Source organism: Triturus cristatus, chromosome 2_1 (assembly GCF_964204655.1).
Source record: "Triturus cristatus chromosome 2_1, aTriCri1.1, whole genome shotgun sequence".
NCBI lineage: Eukaryota > Metazoa > Chordata > Amphibia > Caudata > Salamandridae > Triturus > Triturus cristatus.
In genome coordinates this window covers 226,966,322-226,989,004 of record NC_140581.1, presented here as the reverse complement: position 1 = coordinate 226,989,004, position 22,683 = coordinate 226,966,322, and the positions used below count along the sequence as shown (strand labels likewise).

The window sequence follows — 22,683 nt, the reverse complement described above, 5'->3', positions numbered from 1 at the left end:
GACGCAGCACCTTCTCTGCGATCCTTTTGGCTTGTGGTTTTGATGCATCTAAGGTACTTTGTGTAGAAAGTGTTGCATCCACCATTTTCTATTAACAGAACTATTCCTACCTTTCAAAAGTCATATTTTGATAACTGTATAGTGGATTTTTGTGTTTTAGTCTTGTTTGGTTTAGATAAAGATTACTTTTTTTCTAAACTGGTGTGATGTCCATTTGTAGTGTTTCACTGTATTACCGGAAGTGTGCAAAAATGCTTTACACACTGCCTCTGAGATAAGCCTGTTTGCTCGTGCCATGCTACCAAGGTGTTGAGCAGGTTTTATTTTTTTTTAAGTGTATCCTTCCCCTTACCCCGACTAGAAAGAAAGGTCCCTACTTGGACAAACAATTGCCAACTAGAGATCCCCATTTATAACAATTCTCTATGAGAAGTCTACGTAATCAGTGGACTATTGACAGCATGCTGTATTGCTGCCCCCTTTTCAACAGCCACTTTCTGTATTATCCTAAGCCAGAGGAGGTCATGATCAATAAAGCAAATTAACCCAGGAATAGACAAAGATGAGTTAATTGCTTCCAAAAGACACCGAGGGATGGTTGGGCTTTGATTGGGAGGAATAGATTTACAAGCGCAAGGCACAGATCTTAAGGGCAAGTCTTGTTGGAAGAAGTGAGTAGAAGGCATTCAGAGCTCAGAACATTTCTGCTTGCTTGGTTCACTTGCTTAGAAATGTGTTCTTTACACGGAGTAACAAATTCCGTTACATCCTAATGTTGTCAGTGCCTGCAAGAACTTGGGATTCATTTTTCCTGATTAAGGATCCCATCCATGTGTACTTGCTTCTGGATGTATTTTAGGCAGGCACACATTTTATCAGTTTTGAACTTATGGAGTGCTTTATAACATCATGACAAACCTCTCCTTTCACAAAGAAAACTTAAATATCCTTTTTGAAACAACCTGATAACGTCGTTTGGTAATGATATGCTTAGTTTTCAATGACCTCAGGCCTAACTCAAAGGCCCACACAAAGTTATATACAAAAATATATCTGTGTATAGTCAGATACTCATTTCATTTGAAGTATTCGTAAAGTGCCGAATAGCTCCCTGTGCTATCAGAGAGTTTTTCTGATAAGACTATATGTGAGAGGAAGGATAGATAATCATGGCTCTAGCAGAACTAGTCAATCAGGATGTGAAAAGGTCGGCTCTGCCGCCCAGAAACTCAGCGAGGCTTTCCAAGATCAGGAAATTAAAATTAACCAAATGATGAACCTAGTAGAAGGCAAAATCCTCAACATTTTATTTCAAACATAAGTCAGCCACATTTAGGTGACCGTATATTTTCTTTTCTTTTGTGGTGTAGGGTTACAATAAAATATACTGCACCAGCTTGCCAAGGACAATGCTATTGGCTTTCCCACTGCTTGTTATAATACCTACCTCTACCTAAATAGCTAAAGGCATATCCAACGATCGTGCCAAAGCAACATTAAAATGCCAACTTTATCGGAGACCATGTCTACCATTACCCTGGGTAACGCCTTAAAAATGATCTTGACTCGGAGCAGCTGTGTAGACATCTCCAAATATAAAATACACTAGCTCAACTCCTAACAAAAAATAAAAAAACACGAAACTCCGAACCATATACTTTATGACTGAAAGATAGTTTGGCCGAAATGGCCAAGAGCGTTGCCTTGATTGCAAGTTTGGACATTCATATTAGCAAATTCGTGTTTATGAAACAAATTGATCCATGTGACTTGACACAGAAGTGAAGTTTTATAGCAAAGGTTTAAGTTGAGGCCAAAAGAGTTCTAATGAGATACAGGAAAACCATTTCAAGACTAGATGTAGGATAATAATTACAGAAAAGTTTGGAAAATAGATATTTATGAAAAGATTTATAAAAGAAGGAATAATCATAAAATGTTAAAAACAATATTGGAAATATATGGATAATAAGTTTCGTATATAGCAAAAGTGAGCTGTGCATTGGTCTTTGAAATCCAACATTTACGATGTTAAATATAACCATCGGTCATTTAAAACTGTTGTCCTGTGATATTAAAGGTTGTGTGCCAAAAAAGAATTCAGATTTTTTTTTTTATACGGAAAAAAATATAGTAGCACAAAATATTTCTTATGAGATTGTTAGCAATTCGCGGATGGCGATCAAACTATCTTCCTCGGACTATGTGAATAGCACCTAGTTTGACCTGTAAAAAACATCTTCCCAAAGCCTTCAAAATGCAGCGCTTGTCAGGTTTTCCATAATGATCACAGACAGCAGATCTCTCCGGTGCTGCTGTCACTGGACGGTATGAAAACGTAGAACGAATACAATTTAAATGCTCCTGAATGGTACATCATGCTTTCTTTGACCTAGATTTCCCTTCCATCATAGGCACATTCCCTTCCACTGTACAAGGCTATTATGGTCAACTGTAATTCAACGGCGAATTGATTATATAAAAAAAAGTATTTAAAAAAAGTAGAGCCAAGTGATGGACTTTGTCTTCAGGACTCAACTGTGACATTTACTTGCAGCTTAAAATCGCTGGCATTCTTCACTCATTTTGCTGTGCACTGAAGTCATGACTTTTCCTAACACATTACTCATTATTGGCCTAGCATATTTTGAGTCCTACTGGTTTGTCCCTGTTATTGCCAAGTGGGCTGCTGGCGTTAACAGAGCTGTTAAGTTAGCGAGGTCAGTTTATTAATCATAGTGCAGTTTATTAATCATAGTGCAGTTAACGAACACCTTACATGATAAGAGTAGTATACTAAAAACAAAAGCAAAGAAAGTGATTAAAGCAAAAAATAAGGGATAAAAACAAAAATAAATAGGTCATTCACCAAGTCAAAATTAGTTTTGCAAGTAATGTTTGATCATATCTCTTCTAGCATGTACAAAATGTCCAAGAGGACTGAAGAGACTAAGGTCAACTAATTATGCCTGCCAGTGAACGTCAGTTTTCGTTGTGCCATTGCAATGAAAGTTCTGTAGTAGCACAACGTCACAAGCTTAGAAGATCAATTCTAGAAGAGTGAAACAAGGCTTGTGCATACTCAGCGGTAGCAGCAGTAGCGCCAAAACACTGATGATGTGATGTCAACTAGTTAAAGTGCCTGAAAAGTGCAACACGTCTTGCGTCACATGCTGGGTTTCTTAGTTCTGTCGCAAAATGCATTCTAATGCGGGCTAACTATTTAATGTACACTCAAATGAATTCAGGATGTTCAGTGGCCACTCTGCCGTCTGATTGTTCATGCGAGTAGCCAATGTCGCTCCCATTAGGTTGTTGTAAAGATTATCCAAATTGGAGCAGTGCCACGCAGTTGGAATGCCAAGTGCTTTAAGTATATAAAGCATGCAACAAGGCGTACGTCCAAATATATGTGCCTTTTGCGCATGCTCCCATGCTTCGAAAAGATTACTACTTTAATTCCTGATGTTGGGCATATTGCAATTAAAGAGAAAAACCTGATAAAGCACCTCAACATGGTAGATTGATAGGACTACCAATCTAAAAGCTTCAACATAAGGCAAATTAATTGCTCATATCCTAGTAACAGCAGATCGTGCACTAACAGCAAATTGGGAGAAGTTGACATATTCAGAAAAGCTTTAGGGTCACTAGGTTATGGAACATAATGACTTACTCAATGCAATGCAAGAAATATTTGTGAAAACCTGACACTGTCTAATTATACATTTCCTAGAGCTCAACAAAAATGGTATTGCCCAATGCCCATGAGATATCCAGCTCTGCTTACAAGATTTCACAAAAAATATAAGTGTGTTATATGTCTGTGGGATTTGCTTTGACTGTACAATAAGAAAAATAGGGAGAAAAGCATATCACCTACCTTGCCCCAAACACATCTTTCTTTGCAAGATCAATGCCCGAAACAACCTTCACTCGGAGGATGCGAGATTCATCCTAAAAAAACATAAAAGTGAACTAAGTTAGGGCATCACAATAACATTTGTTGATATGATATCACTTTTAACACAAGATAAAAAACGAACAAGGATCAGTGATGAAAAGTGGTTAGAAGACAGTTGGACCACAGTTTATGCTTTTATGCAATGACCAGCAATGCATCACACTATAGTGGTACCCTTCACAAATCTTGATGTTGTGCATCATATGGACTCCCAAGGTTATTTTGTGGTGTCCCTAGATTGAGTCTTCCGTTTCCTCCTGCTGAAACCTTTTGATTCTATTTAAGTATACGCTGCAAATTTCCAATGTCTATTTAAGATCAAAAGCAACCTAAACCATGCTTGTTATGAAGAAAGTCCCCTTATAAGCAGGATATGCATCCAAACATTATAGTAATTTTTATTGCTGCTGGTAGAAGCAACAACCTTTTCTTATTAACAAGAACTCATATTTGAGCATCCTACACAAATTCGGTGACAATAGGTCACAAAGTGGCCATGTAAACTGTATATTTTTCCACATGCAAATCTTCTAGTGTTTTTTTGCAAGTCAGGTTTTGAATCTGTCGTCTGATACTTCGGACTCGCCATGCCAAAATATGAACTCACAAAATGAAATTAAATCATATACACTTAACACTCTTAGCAGATCAAGTTAAGTTTCAATCACAAAACATAACAGTTGAATGCAAATGCAACCTAATACTTCATTACTATATACTTGCCATTAGGTAAACCGGCACAACTGGGATATAAATGTTAACGTATCAATTTATCTCCACTATTTATTTGCTATATCCAGTGACCCTCCACTTGTTTGTAGAACTGCATGCCCTTTGCTCCAATAGCTGAAGACAAGTATAATCAGTTGTTGTAGATCGGGAAAAAGCATTGGGTAAGTACAAAACCATTATGCATACCAACGGCTAATTCATCCATCAGAGGTTTACTGCTAGGGTTTGAGATGGGATGCAAACACTAAGAAATTGATATTTGTTTTGTCTCCATTCACTGCACAAAAAACATATAGCCTGCAGTTTACAATTCTCTTGCTTAAGTGGGTAGCTTAGAAGAGCAGGTGGAATGCAAATGTTGTGGATTTGAACAGGAGAAGACAGGTCACCCACCTAAGAAAGATGAACGCTGCCACTGCCTTACTGCCACCTTAAATATAGAAGGGAATACCCAATCTGGCAGCCAGAGCTATATTCCTGTCTAAAAGTTGATGTGATCACAGATTCACGTTGTATGAAATATGGTGTTTGTGATAAACGGAACACATTTTCAGAACCCTTTGTTCATCCTCACTGCACTGACATTCAGCATACACACGTGTTGTATGCACACCTCTGCTGGCAAATACCTCTGTAAAGAGAACTCCACTAGCCTCTGTAATTTATAGAGGTAGTGAGATGGGCACACAACATGGATGTCTGTGAAACTATGGTTAGAGTTAGAAACACTTTCAAGAGGAGTCCTTTGAAAGGACCACAGTTATCGTTTATAGTCTTATCCCTCGATTGTTATATTAACACTATACAAACTAGATGTGGAAGTTCAGTTTACACATAACTTAAGTCAAGCTTTCTGTAAAGAAAATACAGAATAGAGAATTGAAAATGAAACGTTTTGTGTCTTCATAAACAAAAAACATTCACGTTCATATTTTTCATCACCACATAAATTCCTTAATACAAGTTGTTCATTTAAAAATCACAAACAGAAAAAAAAAATGCTTATTTGCTCTATGGACACTCACTTTAAACAGTACCCATCTACATTCAAATTGGTGAATGGGTCACCCCATTATAATATAGAAGCAAGGCAAATTCACGAGGGCTACAGAAAATTTACAAATAACTATGTCCCTGGACACGTAAGCAGTAGCTCAAAGCAGTTCTTAACAGCTAATCTCAAAGTAAATGTTTCTCAAATTGGAGCCACTATTTCAACAACATTAGACTGAGATTAAATACTGTATGCCCGGATCAATGTATTTCACATTTTTCATCTTGGCGCCATTGGGAAATTCTGCACATCAGAGACAGGTAGAGACCTGAGAATAATTAAGATTGAAACTAAGTGACCTTTGTTTGCTGCCAATGAAGTTCAATGTCCATTTCAAACACTGGCTCTATGCATTTTGTTGGTCAGCTTCTGTACATCTTTAAATTACTTACAGAGAAGGCTCAGGTTGCAACATGTGTTCCTTTACACCACTTGGTCATACAAGTCAGCTGCAGATCTGTCATGTAGTAGAATTAAACTAACAGTCAGATTACTCTTTAAGAATTTCAATGTAGACAACTCAACATAAGAGCTTAGACGCAATGAGAAATTTAAGACAATTGCAGATTTGGTCACATGAAACCTCATTGAGAAAAGAGTATAGTATTTCTACTAATTCGAAAGTGAAGTAGATACTTTATTGAATAAGTGAGAGAGCCATGAAGATGGGATCCTCTAGGATGGAATTGAAGAGAATGCTTTACCACGTTCTTCAAATGAGAATAGACAGAGAGCAGACACTTATTAACATCTACTCTTGTTAAAGGTTTTACCCAGAAGTAAACATACTAGAGCATTGCCATAGTACTCTCACTGAGGGACTCCACTGCAGACTGGATAGCCATTTCATAAAGGTATGTATATTCTTCATAAACAGAGTAAAAATCACTATCTACACAAAAATCAGTAGCAGAAATGTATAAATTACCAGTAGGAGCTGTTGCGTCAGAATAAATATCCAACTTCTAAAAAAAATTCTAATTGAGTATCCTACGGGGCTCAAATTGTGTTACTCACAGAAACAAAGTTTGCGCAAATGAAGTCGCCTCAACCAGAAGTACAGCAAACAAGGGTCAAGTCTTGAAGTACAAGTTACTTGTCTTCGGTAACGTAATATATAGTAGAGATACAGTCTAGCCACAGATTCCTTAACTTTTTAATTGAATTCTCCCCAGGCGCCAGACAAGATCCGGAAATCTTTCAGCAGTACATCAGCATGCCGGGAGGCGACATCGTACGGCTCCATGATGATGTTGACTCTGGTCATGACATCAGTGGAGCCATATAAGTCCCCTCCGACACGCGGACATCAGTTCCTTATGTAAAGCCTTCCGTGCCAGAATGCAGAGCCACTAAAGAAACTAGTTGTGGAAACAGAGTGACAAAAAGACCAAAAAGCTTTGAAACATTAATAAAGATGAAACATCAAATGGAATGTTAATACCAGACATGGATTTTAAAGAAAATCCCAAAAGAATCAACGAAGCACAAGGCTACTTGAAACCCAGCACCCTGGTGAATAACCAGCATGCAAAGGAAAAAACCTTAGACTTTACAGATCATTCATCAATGGTAATGAATGGCATGGTAAAAGCAAAACAAAGCTGTTTGTTGAATCAAACCATTACATGACAGTGACAGTGGCCGAAACGAGGTGTGATGATACTAGACCAGGGGTCTTCAAACTGTGGGGCGCGACCCCCAGGGGGGCCGTGGAGCGATGCAAAGGGGGTCGCGCCTTCCCAGTCACACTTCTGCCCAGGGCCAAGGGCTTCAGTCCCCCTTGCTTCCCCTGTCCTGTGTCTCAGCCCGGGGTGCTGCAGTGCAACTCGAGCTGCTGTGGGCAGTGTCTGGAGTCTTATCTTAGCGAGTTTTTCACAGGTCTTTAAAGACCATTTGCATTTTTAAATGCCTTTGTAAACTGGTTACAGAGGTTTCGTTTCTTTCCTGGTTCCAGTACCCCCTGGGTCCCCACTCGGCCTATTTCTTACATTTGTATTTTACATTTACTGCTGTAGTGTGAGAATGCATTTAATGAAAAGGAATATAAAGTAGGGTTGCCAAAAGAAAAATGCCTGCCGTGTTTTGTTTAAAGAGCCTGTAAAGATCTCCTCTTGACACCAAATAGACTTATAAATAAAAAATTATGTATGCATTCGGTATGTGACTTTTCTGTCTTTGTTCTCTTTAATTATCAGTATCATTGAGGCAGCCCTAGAACACAATTAAAAGTGCTCTCTATTTATATGTGCTGTTCGAAGTATGCACAGATAAGTGCTGAAAATACAGCTTTAGGTGACTGCTTATTTATGTACCGACTGGGCCATCAAAATAATCTGCTGGCAACCCTAACCATAGGACTGTAAGTTTGTTGAAGGATCAGCACACTATTTATTTCCTTCACCCTCGATCCCCGATTAATGCCGCAATAGTTTAACTTGGATCTTAAACTCTACGTCGCTGTCAATAACATGCTGAGTCACTTCATGGGTCTGGGAATGCACCCTGCATTCAGACAACTCATTCCTCATTCTCGCCCTCCACTTTCACGCTCACCCTGCACTCACAGCGATCACGATGCACTCACACTGATCACCATGCACTCACACTATTCACCCGCTCACCCTGCACTCACAGTGATCACTCTGCACTCACAATGCACTTTCGCTGTTCACCCTATACCTCACCCTGCAGTCACACGAGTACACTACTCATCCTGCACTCATGGGACACTTCACACACCTGTACCCCTCACTGCTCAATATGCAACTCACTCAAACAAGCCCATCAGTAATCATACATTCATTCATCCCATTCTGAACTTGCATCCGCACGTAAATTCATATGCGACCTCACTCACCCTGCAGCCACTCCTCTTGCCCTACTCTCACACTGTTGCATCACTCACCATGCACTCACATGGACACTCTTGTCACCCACACAGTGCATTGGGTTAATGTGCCTGCTACAAAGAATATGTACCTTGCAGATCACAGAAATAAGTGTGAGTAAACTATGAGTAGTGCTATATAAAAAATGAAATATTTGTCAGAAAGGTGCTAAAGAGAGATGAGGTGCATTGTTGGTGAGTGGCAGTGAAGGAATTCATGGAGAAGGAGGAAACGGGGGTGGGGCATCAAAAAAGACTGTTGCGCCGGGTGCGACCGGTGTAAGGACCAGCCCTGGCTGGGAGTGTTTGCCCCCCCCCCTCCCTCCGAAGTTCTGGTCTAGTGACTCCCCTGCTTCTGCCTATTATTATTATTTACATTTGTAGTGCACTACTGTTACCAAAAGATGTCCTGGGGCTAATAACCATCTGCTGCCTGAAGGCAAATGAGAAACACACAGAAGGAGTACCAGCCAAATGGGATAACCTACAGAGCATAGAGAAAGGTTTTTATATCTTCCTAAAGGATAATAGATTCTTGGTGGAGGGAAGCAAAGGAGGATGCACGTGCCATAACTGCGCGGCCTGCATCAAAACAGCAAGACAGACAACTCATGCCTTCTTGAATTAGGGAACAATAAGCAGAGTGGCACATGCCGAGAGTAGCATACGGGTCTGACCCGTATGCTTGGTGAGGAGAGATGAGAGGATGAGAGAGGACAGCAAGGGAGTGAGAGAATTTGACTGAAGATGTCAGGGATGAGGAGAAATGTGAATTGCCGAAAAGAAGTGTGGACACCCAAGAAGTGAGTGTGAGCCAAAGGGGAGGGCTTCTGTTAGAACAAAGGGGAGATGTGAAAGATGAATGGGGGACTGGAGAGGTGTAAGATACAAATAGACAAAAATTTAAATGGAGAGACGAGGTGAATGAGAAGTGCTGAGGGGCACGGGAGGTGACAGGGCCAGAGAGGCCATGAAATAAATGCGAGAGACTGTTAAAGATGAGGGCAGAGAAAAGACAGAATGGCAAGAGGTGATTAAAGGTGAAGTGAGAGGTTGAATGGGGAGAGTTCAGAAGTTGTAAAAAAGGGTGAAAGAAAATGGCCTGCAAAGTGAGAGAGGGATCCAGGGTTAGGAGAGGAGAGAGGGATGGAAGGGAGGGGGTGAGAGGAAAGCTGCATGGGTAAACTGCTTAACTCTGCACAAAACCGCCAGGGTTTTAAGGGACCCCTGCGTCTCCCGGCCAGGGCCAAGTGAGCTTCTAATGTGGCAGCGCATATTCCTGCAGAGTGGAAGGCCCTTCACAAAGGTTGACTAGAAATCTTTCTGATGATAATTGCTGTATTTTGGTTATAAACGGGTACTGATTGGGTGAAATCTTTCCTCAGTGTTACTGTGTGTAAAAAATGTCAAAATAATGAAGCAATGCTATCCCAAAATACGTTGCATCACATAACCTCATTTATATTTTCTTCCCACACAATTTAGTCAAGCCTGTTGGGTAATTTGGTCCTCACCTGCCTCATAATTCCAGTAGCCCTGCCTATAGGTTTAGAAATTTTTGTCAGGAGGGGGTCCTTGCGCCTCAAAATGATGACAGGGGGGGGGGGGGGGGGGGTCTCGGCATCCAAAAGTTTGAAGACCTCTGTACTAGACAAAGACTTTCAAAGAAAGAACCAAATTAATCAAAACTGCTTACTGGTGTTTAATCCAGTGTGAAAAAGAAAATACTCCCCACTTTACCGATCACTCACTATTGGGATTGATGGTATGGCAACATCCAAACACAACCTATGTGGCAAGACCAAGTGGTCTGTTGAGTTCTAACATTGGTTGACAGTGATCACCGGTATATAAAGCCAGTACTGAACAAGCACTTTCTTAGCCAATAGGTCTCGCCTTTGGGACCTTATAAGTGTTTAGCCATGCAACAGTTGCATAACTAAATACTTATAAGGTCCCAAAAGCGAGACCTATTGGCTATGCAAAGCGGCTGTGCGGCCGCGAAAGTGATCGCGATCGCGATCAAACATCAAAGCGGCCGCGAAAGTGATAGTAATCGCAGTAAAGCGCAGCGCCCGCGCACATGCACTGTCGCACTAGGCTGGCCTGGTAGCACTTTTTGGAGCCCTCTCAATAAGTCTCGCCAGACCAGCGCATGCGCTGGGTCAGGCTAGACCTAAAAAGGGAATAACCCTTAAGTCATAGGTAGTTCACAGCGCCGGGAGGATGGGCAGGTCGTTAAGGAATCTGTGACTAGACTTATCTACCATATATTACGTTACCGAAGGGAAGTAATTGTACATCTGATAGAGAAATCTAGACACAGATTCCTTAACTTTTGAATTAAATATCATTGCTATACCCCCCTGGAGGAGTGTCTGCAAACTAACCCTAGGAAAGTTATGAAAGAGAACCAGCCCGTCATAACTAACAAATGACCAAATGTACATAGGAATAGCAGAACAAGAACTTGGCTCCTAATAGAAACCATGATCACTGTCACAGAACATATAAATAATAAACAGCCCTACAGGCCCGAAAGAATCTGGCCTTGAGGAAAAAAGGGGGTAAACCCCTAAACAACCATCTGACAGTTATCAGACATTATCCTCTATTCCCCAAGGGGAAAGAGAACTAATTGACCAAAAGTGTCAAGTGCAAAACAAAAGCCATGTAATCAGCATTCTTCACGACAATAAAGAAATATCAGAAAAAGAACTATCCTGATAAAATCAAAAAAGGACTCTCAGAACTCATCCCCAATATACCAAGATGAATGAACATCAACGCAAAAACTGAAGACATAATCCATACACCAAGAAAGATGAACAATATTACCTCCATGGTATAAAGAATATTGCTTAAACAAAATGACCGCTCGAAGATTACATAATGCACTGTAAAGAAGCTAAAATGACACCAAACAGATTTGAATCTCATATAGATATTCATCAATTTTGCCAGTTGTATAAAGTTTTGGACATATATCTCTCTATATCTATATATCCCTATATATCTATATATCTATCTATATCTCTATCTATATCTCTATCTATATCTCTATCTATATCTCTATCTATATCTCTATCTATATCTCTATCTCTATCTATATCTCTATCTATATCTCTATCTATATCTCTATCTCTCTCTATATCTCTCTCTATATACATACATATATACACACACACATACATATTTATATACATCCTTCATTCCTTACACAACTGCTGCCCGCTGCTGTGCTCCTTAACGAAGGGTGTGTCAGCTTTCACAGGGAGTACATTAGCACTTTAATAAAAAGAAAATTGATCAGCACCCACTCGATGTCTGCGGTTCTGTAGTGCAAATACGCTATATACATATATATATTGACACTTCTTGAAGAAAAAACCATGAGTTCTCAAGGACTGTTAAGTACAGAGAAAATTCGATACATACCTCGAGAACAAAGATAATATCTAACCTTCAGACAGAAATAACATATGCAAAAAACATTGTAGGAGAACAAGAAGAGCTACCTATAGAGCCTAAAAACCTCCTACCAAGCATACATGACTGAAAACAGCATCCACGGTTTCAAACATTGCCTATCGGACAGCTTAAAACACAGAGTTCACACTGCCATGTTTTAAAATTGAACAAAGGAATTACCTATACCCTCTCACGAAGGAGGAAACCACTAAACCTGTGTATTTCAAAGAAAACACCATAAACTCTGAATTTACCAGCACAACTCAAAAACCAGAGGGGCGTGTAAATGTAGCAGAACCCCAAAAAGGGTATCACAAGAGGAAAAGAATGGCTATTAGCTTACAATAAATGCCCTTAAAAGAGCTTAAAACGGAGTCCAAGAAGGACTAAGCAGTATAGCAGAGTGATGCCAACACAAGACAGGGTACTCGGAGAAAACTACCTGAAAAGCTATACAATAGCAAACCAATACTCCACATAGAGTAAGAAGTATACCCAAAAAAGGATATGAATTCTTGAGACCAAGCTCCTCATCAGAGTAAAATAAAAGAACAAACCATCTACACAGCTGCAAAGAAAATCCGGGGATTAAAATAGTCAAATCCTGAGTTAAACACTCCTGAAGTAAGAAAAAAGTAGTGCTGAATACTTAACACCACAAAGTGCAACAACAGTAGAGGCAGGATTTAAAACCTTAAACCTTAAGATCCGAGGCCATATAAAAGACAAGCAAAAGACCTGATAAGGCCATTCTATAAGTGACCAGCCATGAGGCGTTGTATCGCTGAATCTGCATGGCTGTCAAATAAAGGAACACCGTCAAAGGTCATATCGTTCAAACTCTACCGAACATTATCCGGGAATTTCGACTCACGCAACCAAGCGTGTCTGCGAAGAGCAAGAGACCGAGCCATGGCTCTGCCAACAGAATCTGTGGTGTCCATTGCTGACTTAATATTAAACTTTGCCATCTCACAGCCATCCTGCGCTAGCTGAAAGAATTCAGCCCTGACCCCTTCAAGAAGGGAAGGAAGGTGATGGGTGACAGAGTACCATTGAGCATATAAAGCCCTGCCTAAGACACAAGACGTGTTTAACAACCTCAAGGCTGAACTAGCCGAAGCAAAGATATTACGGCCACACAGATCCACCCACCAAGATTCTCTGATTAGTGGAAGTAAAGGAGAAACATCTGGATTAGGCTAAATCGTAGCAGATTGCACAACAAATCCCTCAGCAGTAGGGTGTCGAGAAAGACAGACCCGAGTCGTCCAGAGCAGGACGATGGCGGAGGGAAATGGCACGATCAAAAGAGACTCCGGTCACTGGCCTCGTCCAAGTTCCTAGAAGAAGGTCATACAGAGACTCTCCATAGGGCAGTAAGGGTTCAACACCTGTCACACCCTGGTGAAGCAGATCCAACAAGGGATCAGATGAGGTAGCCAACGAAGGAAGCTGTAATCTCAAGACATCAGCAGCTCTCTTCATAACTTCAGAAAAAACTGCACTAGCCTCCATCGCCATTCATGGTGGAGAAAGCAGATCAGAATTAGGAGAGGGTTGTAGACTACCATGCTCACCCAATGCAGACCAAGAACCTCCCACAAGAGGCTGAACAAGACCTACCAAGCGGTCAACGTCACCGGCATCACCTGAGCCACCTTGCAATGCTGGAGGAATAGCAACAGAGTCAGCTTTGTCCTCGGAATACAAAGGAGAAGGCAGGGGAACCACAGAGACTATAAGCGTAGTCTCTGGCGCCGATCGACATTAGAGGGGGGGGCATCATATCGCCATGCACCATGAGCAGCGTCTGCTGTGCAGACTGGCGTCATATCCGCCTCCAGTACAACCTTGTCCGGGGTCACAACTGGAAGTCGCAATGGGCTGTGTACAGACCCCATGATTATCCCAGGCATGGAGTCGAGGTCTTCGAGCAGTGCTAAAAGGGAACCCACCGGTGTTTTTCCAGTCTGAGTTCCCCCTACCTCCTTGGGGCACAAAGGCACTCCAGTGGGAGGCGTGGACCCAAAAAAGGCATTAAGAGCATGATAGTATGCCTGCATCTGGATCATAGTCGTCCCGGGTCTAGGATAAGGAGGGACGCACAGGTCGACTCGAGTGACGTCCTCCAGTAAAGAACGGTAGGAACCAGCAGAGGCCACGTCGCAACACAGTGAAGCTGACGGCTGCCGTGACTTCGATCCCTTACAACGGGATTTTCACAACTCATGTGAGCGACCCTTACAGGGACGGCTCTTTGAACCGTCCCAGGCAGGAACCTCAGAGCGGGAAGGAGACCAACGTCATCTGGACTTTGACCAGGAGAGCCAGACTGTCAACAGCATCATCCGCATTTCCTGCAAGGCCTTAGGCTTCAGCAGTTTATTGGGGTTGCATTTCTCTGAGGCGTGGTGCTCTCCTAGGTACCACATGCAGATGGGATGAGGAGCCGTAGCAGACATCTGTCGAGTACAGGTCTCGCATTACTTAAAACCCGTAGGCATAGGCACACTGTTTCCTAATTCAAAAAGGCATCAAAGTAGGCCAAAAATACAAACGGCCAGAGGAACTGCTTCTCCGGATCTGCGTTGCAACAAGGAAAAGAAGAAACTCATGTTTGTGTGGCAGAGGGGACTTGTATGGCTCCACAGACGTCATGACCGGAGTCTACATCATCAGGGAACCGTACAACACCGTCCTCCGGCACGCTGAGGTGCTGCTGAAAAATTTACGGATCCAGTCCGGTGCCTGGGGAGAATTCAATTCAAAAGTTAAGGAATCTGCAGCTAGATGTCTATCAGTTCACTCCCAACAGCTTTAGAGTGTGATACCCAATGCTAAAAACTCATGGTAGGTGGTTTATACCTTTCATAATGGTATTCAAAAAAGTGAGATAAAAGAATAGATATTTTATCCCGAGACGGGCCTATAGTTCCCTACTTTTATTTTACATGAGGCAAAGAATGTTCACATAAAAGTTCCAGAAAACTAGGAATTGCATAGAGACGAAGATGATCGTTTAGTAAACCACTCGTTAGTCAATCAACTTCAAAGTTGAGTTAATCGAAGACCGCACTTTAAAAAGATAGGACAAGATCCCTGTAGCTGCACATCCAGGCACTCCATTTTGTTCTACACATCCCACCATGCTGAGGAAAGTAACATATGTGAAGCAGTGACCCAGAGGAGACCTGCACACCAGGAGCTTTAGTTTGAGCTATCTTATCCTGGTTGAGAGCGCTATTGCTGGTCCATTGCTGGTTTCAGATAGAAACACTGGCTGTCAAGCAACAAGAATACACATTCTGCATATGTCATTCGCTATCACAGAGTTTGATATTTTTCACATTTTCCCTAAATTCTTTGACAAGTCAAAGAGTACTTTCTTTTTTAAACACTTAAATTTCTTGCTTAACACTAGGCAAAACAATGTGCACGCAATGCAGCAGCAAATTGTTTAGTGGGTTTTCTTATTTTAATGGTAGGCCATTAACGGGATCCACAGAGGGATGACCAGCATGATAAAAAAATTATGGAGGCTTGTCATGCATTTTAAATATTCTTAGTCGAGAAACTTTCTCATAACATTATAAACGTAGTATTGCGATGACTAGATTGCCAACTCCCTTAGTTAGAATTACAAAGTATTTCACAAGCATGTAATGTGCCTCGACAACATATTTGACCCATTATAGTATTGTTTAAAAAAGGAAAATGCTATTTACCCAGTATGCATCTGTTCTTGGCATATAAAGCTGTAGATTCATATGCGTTAGCACAGATCGCCATCTGGTGTTGGACCCGGAGGTTTGCACGTTGTTTTTTTCCGAAGAAGTCTTTGAAGACACGAGGCAGGTGACTCCTCCTTTTGGTGATAGTTCACATGGGCATCGACTCCATCCTTAGATTGTTTTGCCGTAAGGGTAATGGAGTTAGTAAGAGTAGAAAGAGATGTCCATGTATAGTGTATCTAAGCAAGATTATACTGTAACAGGTTAAGGTACCCGGGGAGGAGGGTGGGTGCATATGAATCTACAGCTTTATATGCCAAGAACAAATGCATACTGGATAAGTAGCATTTTCTGTTCGAGGCATAGGAGCGGTCGATGATATGCATTAGCATAGACTATACAGCAGTTATTTTCTCAGCGGTAGCTAACCTGTATCTGTTGCAGTGGTTTGAAATAGTGTTCTTAAAACTGCTTGGCCCACTCTAGCTTGTTATTTTGCTGCCACATCTACACAATAGTGCTTTGTGAATGTGTGTGGTGTAGACTATGTTGCAGCCTTGCAGATGTCATCTAAGGGTATGTTCCCTAAGAATGCCATAAAAGCCCCTAGCTTGCGTGTAGAGTGCGCTTTAGGGGGAATTGTTACGGTGCATTTAGCTTTAAGGTAGCATATTTGGATGCATTTAACTATCCACCGTGCAATGCCTTGTTTTGATATAGGATTACCCTTATGCGGTGGTGAAAAGGCAACAAAGAGTTGTTTGGTTTCCCTAAAAGATGTAGTTCTTTCAATGTAACAAAGTAATGCTCTTTTACCATCTAATGTGTGGAGAGACCATTCTGCCACCGAGTCTGGTTGGGGAAAAACACGGGTAATTCAACAGAATGGTTGAGATGAAAGGCAGAAACGACTTTAGGTAAAAATTTGGGGTTAGTTCGAAGAACCACCTTATTTTGGAGAATTTGTAAAAATGGTTCTTGTATGGTTACTGCCTGGAGCTCACCAATTCTTCTAAGAGATGTGATGGCTATGAGGAAGGCTACCTTCCAGGTCAAAAATTGTAGTTCACATTTGTGCAGTGGTTCAAATGGTGGGCGCATGAGTCTTGTAAGGACTATATTAAGATTCCACACAGGAGAAGTTGGAAGTCTAGGAGGAATGATTCTCTGGACTCCTTCCATTAAGGCTTTGATAGCGGGTACACGAAACAAGGACAAGTGTTGTCTGTTTTGTAGATAAGCCGCTATTACAGCAAGATGCAGTCTTATTGATGTATACGCTAATTTAGCCCGCTATAGGTGTAACAGAAAGCAAATGATGTTTTGAAATGACGCATCAAGTGGATTGATTTGATTATTACAATAAATTATGAATTGTTTCCATTGTGCTGCGTAGCATGCTCTTGTGGTAGGGCGTCTAGCCTCTCTAATGACGTTCATGCAGTCTGGTGGGAGATTAAGGAAGCCAAACTCTATGATTTCAGGTGCCAGGTTGCAAGGTTGAGTTGACTGGGATCTGGATGCCTTATCTCTCCATGGTTCTGAGTGAGAAGCTTGGGGGAGAGGTGTAGTTTTTGATGAGGAACTACTGATAGTGCCAACAGGGTTGTGAACCATGGTTGTCGAGCCCATGTGGGAGCAACTAGGATCATTGTGAGGGGATGTTGTTTGAGCTTCCGAACCACTAATGGAATTAGCGGGAGAGGTGGAAAAGCGCAAGCAAATATCCCTGACCAATTGATCCATAGTGCATTGCCTTTGGACAATGGGTGTGGATACCTGTACGCGAAGTTGTGCATTTGGCGTTGAGGTGTGTGGCAAATAGATCTGTGGGTAGCCACACATTTGTAAAAATGGGAGAAAAACTTGAGGGTGTAGTTCCCATATATGCTTTGAGCTAGGTGTGAAAGCTGTAGAGTGTGTCCCCCCCCCCCTGTTTTTGTATGTAGTACATTACTGTCATGTTGTCTGTACGAACTATGACAGCTTTGCCTACTATATGTATCTGAAAATCTTTCAATGCTAGACAAATTGCTAGCAGCTCCAGATAGTTTATGTGGATTTGTTTTTGTTGTAGAGTTCACATGCCCTGAATGGTATGTTTTTAAAGATGAGCTCCTCAACCAGTGAACGATACGTCTGCTGAGAGCACTATCTGTGGAACCGGGTCGATGAATGGCCGCCCTTTGAAAAAGTTTTGTGTATTCCACCACTGCAGAGAGCGAGGAGTGCGGCCGTCCACCAACACCAGATAGGTTAACTGACCTTGAGCCTGGTTCCACTAACGTGGTAAGCATTCCTATAGGGGATGCATTTGGAGTCTTGCGTAAGGAACAATTAGAATGCAAGACGCCATCATTTCGAACAACTGCATAAACACTCGGGCTGGTAGTGAGTGAAGCATTTGAAACTGTGATGTTAGGGTTTGCATGTTGCGTATTCTGACTGGGTTGGGGTACGCTAGAGCTTTGCGAGTGTCCACTGTGGCTCCTAAGTATGCTTGCTTGTTGGAGGGTTTAAGATGAGACTTGGTGAGGTTGACAGTAAATTCCAAGTCGTGAAGCACTTGAACTGTTTTGTGAGTGTGGTGTATGCAGCTGTGTTGTGACTTGACTTTTATTAGCCAGTCGTCCAAGTAAGTGAAGACGTGAATGTGTTGTCTTCTTAAAAGAGCTGCAAACACTGCTAGACACTTGGTGAAGACTCTTGGAGCTGTAGTTACCCCGAATGGGAGGACTTTGAATTGGTAATGTCTGTCCACCACAAACCTGAGATATTTCCTGTGAGCTGGGTGAATGGGAATATGGAAGTAGGCGTTCTTTAAATCTAGAGTGGAAAGAAAGTCGCCTTGCTGAAGCAATGGGAGCACCTGTTGAAGGGTGATCATGTGCAAGTGGTCAGACTGAATGTAGAGGTTTAGCTATCTTAGGTCCAGTATGGGCCTGAGGGAGCCATCCTTTTTTGGAATTAAATAGTATATGGAGTACACTCCTGTCCCTTGATGACGTAAGGGGACCGGTTCTATTGCATGTTTGTCTAACAGAGAGAGAACCTCTTGTTTTAAAAGGATGAAATGTTCTGGTGACATTGCACGCTCCCTCGGAAGGATTGCTGGTGGAGTGGTGGTAAGTTCCAGGCAATAACCATTTTGGGTAATTTGCATTACCCACTTATCTGAGGTGATTGAATTCCAGACAAGTAGGAAATGTGAGAGGCGTCCCCCGACAGGAGTGGAATGATTGGAGGGTGGTGGAGGGAAGTCACTGATTATTGGCAGGGGGAGTGCGGGTGGAGTTACCTTTGCCTCTTCCTTTGTTAATATTTCCTCTGTAACCTCCTCGAAAATAGCCTCTGGAGGAGTTAGATTGGTTGTTCCCGTTGTAAGAGGAGGAGGTGTTTTTGAGCCACCCCTGTAAAAGGAGCGACAAAAGGAACCCCTGCTGGAAGGTAATTGTAGGGCTTCCATGGATTTTGCTGTTTGTGTCTTTCTTCATCTTTTCAAATGAAGGATCTACTGTTGGCCCAAAAATATACTCTTTATCAAAGAGTTGATTAAGTATTGAGGATTGTACCTCTTGCTTGAATCCAGAAATACAAAGCCAAGTGTGTCTCCACAACAGTATGCTAGTGTTGATAGCACGAGAAGCTGGGTCTGCTGCATCTAGGGCACATTTTATGGAAGCATTGGTGATGAGCTTCCCTTCCTGAATGAAGTCATTAGCTTTAGTTTTATATTCCTCTGGCAAATGTTGCATGAGTTTTTCCAACTCATCATAGTAGGCTCTGTCATAGCGTGCTAACAGAGCCTGAGCGTTGGCAATACGCCAATAATTAGCGGCCTGTGAAGCTACTCTTTTGCCAGAGGCATCAATAAGTTTAGACTCCTGGTCAGGAATAGGGGCGTCGACTGTAGTTTGAGAGTTAGCTCTCTTGCGGGCGTTAGATACCACAATAGAGTCGAAAGGTAACTGACCTTTGATATATATGGGGTCTGTAGGAGCAGACTTGTTTTTTTTTTATCCACCTTAGGTGTTCGTATCCTTGCTCTAACTGGGTCTTTGAATACCTCGTCGGTATGTTTTAACATACCCTTTAACATGGGCAAAGTGCTAGTAGACATTTATGAGTGTGTGAATGTCTCTACAAGGAAATCCTCTTCTAGAGGGTCTGAATGTAGCTCCACCCCGTGATATTGGACAGCTCTATTGATAAGTTGTGCAAAGCCAATATTGTTATCAGGTGGGGACGATCTGGAGGGATACATGTCAGGGTCATTAGGTTGATCTGGATCCTTATTATAATCATCCCAGGGATCCGTGTTGTGTGGTACATCTGGATCTTGTGGGGTATGTTGATAGTCATCTCCATTCCATCCCCATCCCAAAATTGGTATCCTGCGAGTCAGGTGACATAGGAGGTGATGAATTTGATGGTGTAATGTGTATAGGAGAGGGAGGTATATAAGGGGGAGAAGGGTTAGGACCCATATCTCTTTTTTCCTTTATAGGTATAGGGGAATCTCCTGAAAAGTCTAACTTCAGTTTTTTAGGAAGAGTAGCCAGAAGGTGTCCAGTTTTTTGATCAATACGGAGTCTTTTTTGTTTTAGTTCCAAAAGGTGTGTCTTCGGATGGAAGTTCTTTGAAAGGAGTATCTTTCGCTTTAGGAGTGGTTTTCGGCGTCGAAAATTTGGGCTCAATTTCTTTGGCTGCAGAGTGTTTGGAATCCGAATGCTTATTTTTGGCCGGTTTAGGCTGCAGAGTTCTCGGAGTGGTATGTTTCAACTCCTAAGTTTTCAGCGCGGAGGATGCTTGCTCCCAGCTTTTGGGTGCCGAGCATTTCGGCTCCCAGGCTTTAGACTTGGATGATTTCGGTTCCGATTCCTTTGTTTTAGAGGGTTTCGGCTCCAAGGTTTTCGATGTCTAAGGTGTCTTTGGTGCCGATGACTTGGGAAGTGGCACAAGTTTCTCCTTATGTTTCGGTGCCGAAGGTGTTGGTTCGGCACTGGACTGGGGCCAGCCCAAGTCAGAAGGCTTGTGTTTGTGTTTTATAGCCGGGCTGGAGGGCGGGGCATCTTAAACTTTTTCTCGGTGTCGACCGGAGCCAGAGGTCGAGGATGACACCGGCGCCTTACCTTTTGGATGAGTGGGTACATGGGGATCTGTACTCACGGTACGTTGACCTGGGGTGACGTGCAGGTCATCCTCCATGTCGGAGTCGGCTTCGGACACGGAGACTAGTTCTTCTTTGGCTTCTGCGGCAGGACGGTGTTCTTCCTTTTCGCTGAAGATGTCGGTTACGGAGCCGCTGCCACGTTGCATCTCGTGGCGTCGAACCTGACGATCACAGATGGTCTTCTTCGATTGGAATGATAGTCACGCTTCGCAGGATTTTGCTTCGTGATCCGGGGATAAGCACAGGTTTCTAACCTTGTGTAAGTCAGTGCGTAGAAACTTAGCACGACACGAGGGAAATAGCTTGAACAGAGTCTGTTCGGCCCGCCTCGAAGATCCCAATCCAAGGTTTTACAGTGTACACGATGCGCGTCGAATGGGAAACAGCGATCAAAAGACAATACCGTCGAGGGTAGAGCATTGCGCGTTGAAGGGGTTCGAAAACTATACTGGAGCGCAGCAATACACATCCGAACCCGATGACGGAAAAAAACAATCCAAGGATGGAGTCGATGCCCATGTGCACTATCACCAAAAGGAGGAGTCACCTACCTCGTGACTGCAAAGACTTCTTCGAAGAAAAACAAAGTGCAAACATCCAGGCCAATTTATTCCTAGCACAGGTTAGTTTAACTTTATTTATAGTTGCTCTCTTTCACCTCACTCTAACTGGTTAAGGATGCTCTCTAAATCACTGGTTCTGTATGGTTCAGCCCAAGTTTTAAAGTAGCTGAATAATCAAAACTTGTAAAGTGTAGCTGTAAAAGGCATAAATGCTTGCCTTTGTGAAGCAGTCCCAGAGTGTCCACTGTTGACCCCCACACAATTTATGGTAAATTTTCAGTGCAAATCAAAAAATATTTCTTAAATAATAAAACTACCAAGGTAAAATAATGTTGTGAAATCACCAATTCATGAACCTAAGGACACTATACCTTTTTTTCATAACAACCTAACTTGTATGAAGTACGTGTCAAACAAGAGTCTCTCGCAGAAAGCTTTCGAATTCACGAAGAAAGAAAAATGACAAAATCAAGGTTCTTCAGCATGTTAAGTAAAAAAATGTATTGACTCCTTGTGTTAGATATTTTTTCCATTTCTTACAAAGGCAATACACTTCAACTGTAATCAAAAATCTAATGAAACTTGGATTCTCCATTATTTTATTAAGCAGGCACATATCAAGATATTTTATATTCCAATGCATTCAATCACTCCCTTGCACACCAGCCGTTGAAATAAAAACCACCAATTGGTTTGCTAGTTTCAATGCAAACGTAAGAAAGAAGCCAAGTGGACCTAACCTCAAATTCTATGCAAACTGAGTCTACAGTGGTGTAGAACAGTAGTGCGAATAGGGATATTCAAGGTTCAAAGTCAGTTTTCCTAACTGTGGGTATTAACATTAGGTCAGAATTGATAGATCGTTCTTTGTTTAAAAAGGATCTACTCCAAATACCCCATTACACAAACATGTTTGAATGCTTCAAGACCTGCTCAAGGCAGTTGCCATTTTTCCATCATCGACATTCCATTTTATCCACGTGAAAATCAAAGAAAGATGTGTACTTTACGAACCTAAAAAGTGGGCCGTCTGACGCGTTTTTTCTCCAATCCTGGAATGTACCCCACTATTTAAACAAGCATTGGCATAGCCAATAGGTCT

At 41.9% G+C, this 22,683-nt stretch overlaps 1 protein-coding gene across 11 annotated transcripts in view; it reads right to left on the bottom strand.

The window, feature by feature from the left end:
• Positions 1–22,683, bottom strand: part of NEDD4L (NEDD4 like E3 ubiquitin protein ligase) — a 1,669,848-nt gene that overhangs the window by 1,243,889 nt on the left and 403,276 nt on the right. For all 11 annotated transcript variants that reach the window (XM_085630299.1, XM_085630340.1, XM_085630265.1 and 8 more), the window contains exon 2: positions 3,884–3,957. In XM_085630299.1, the coding sequence (XP_085486425.1) occupies positions 3,884–3,957 (74 nt within the window). The remainder of the gene's footprint in view (positions 1–3,883; positions 3,958–22,683) is intronic.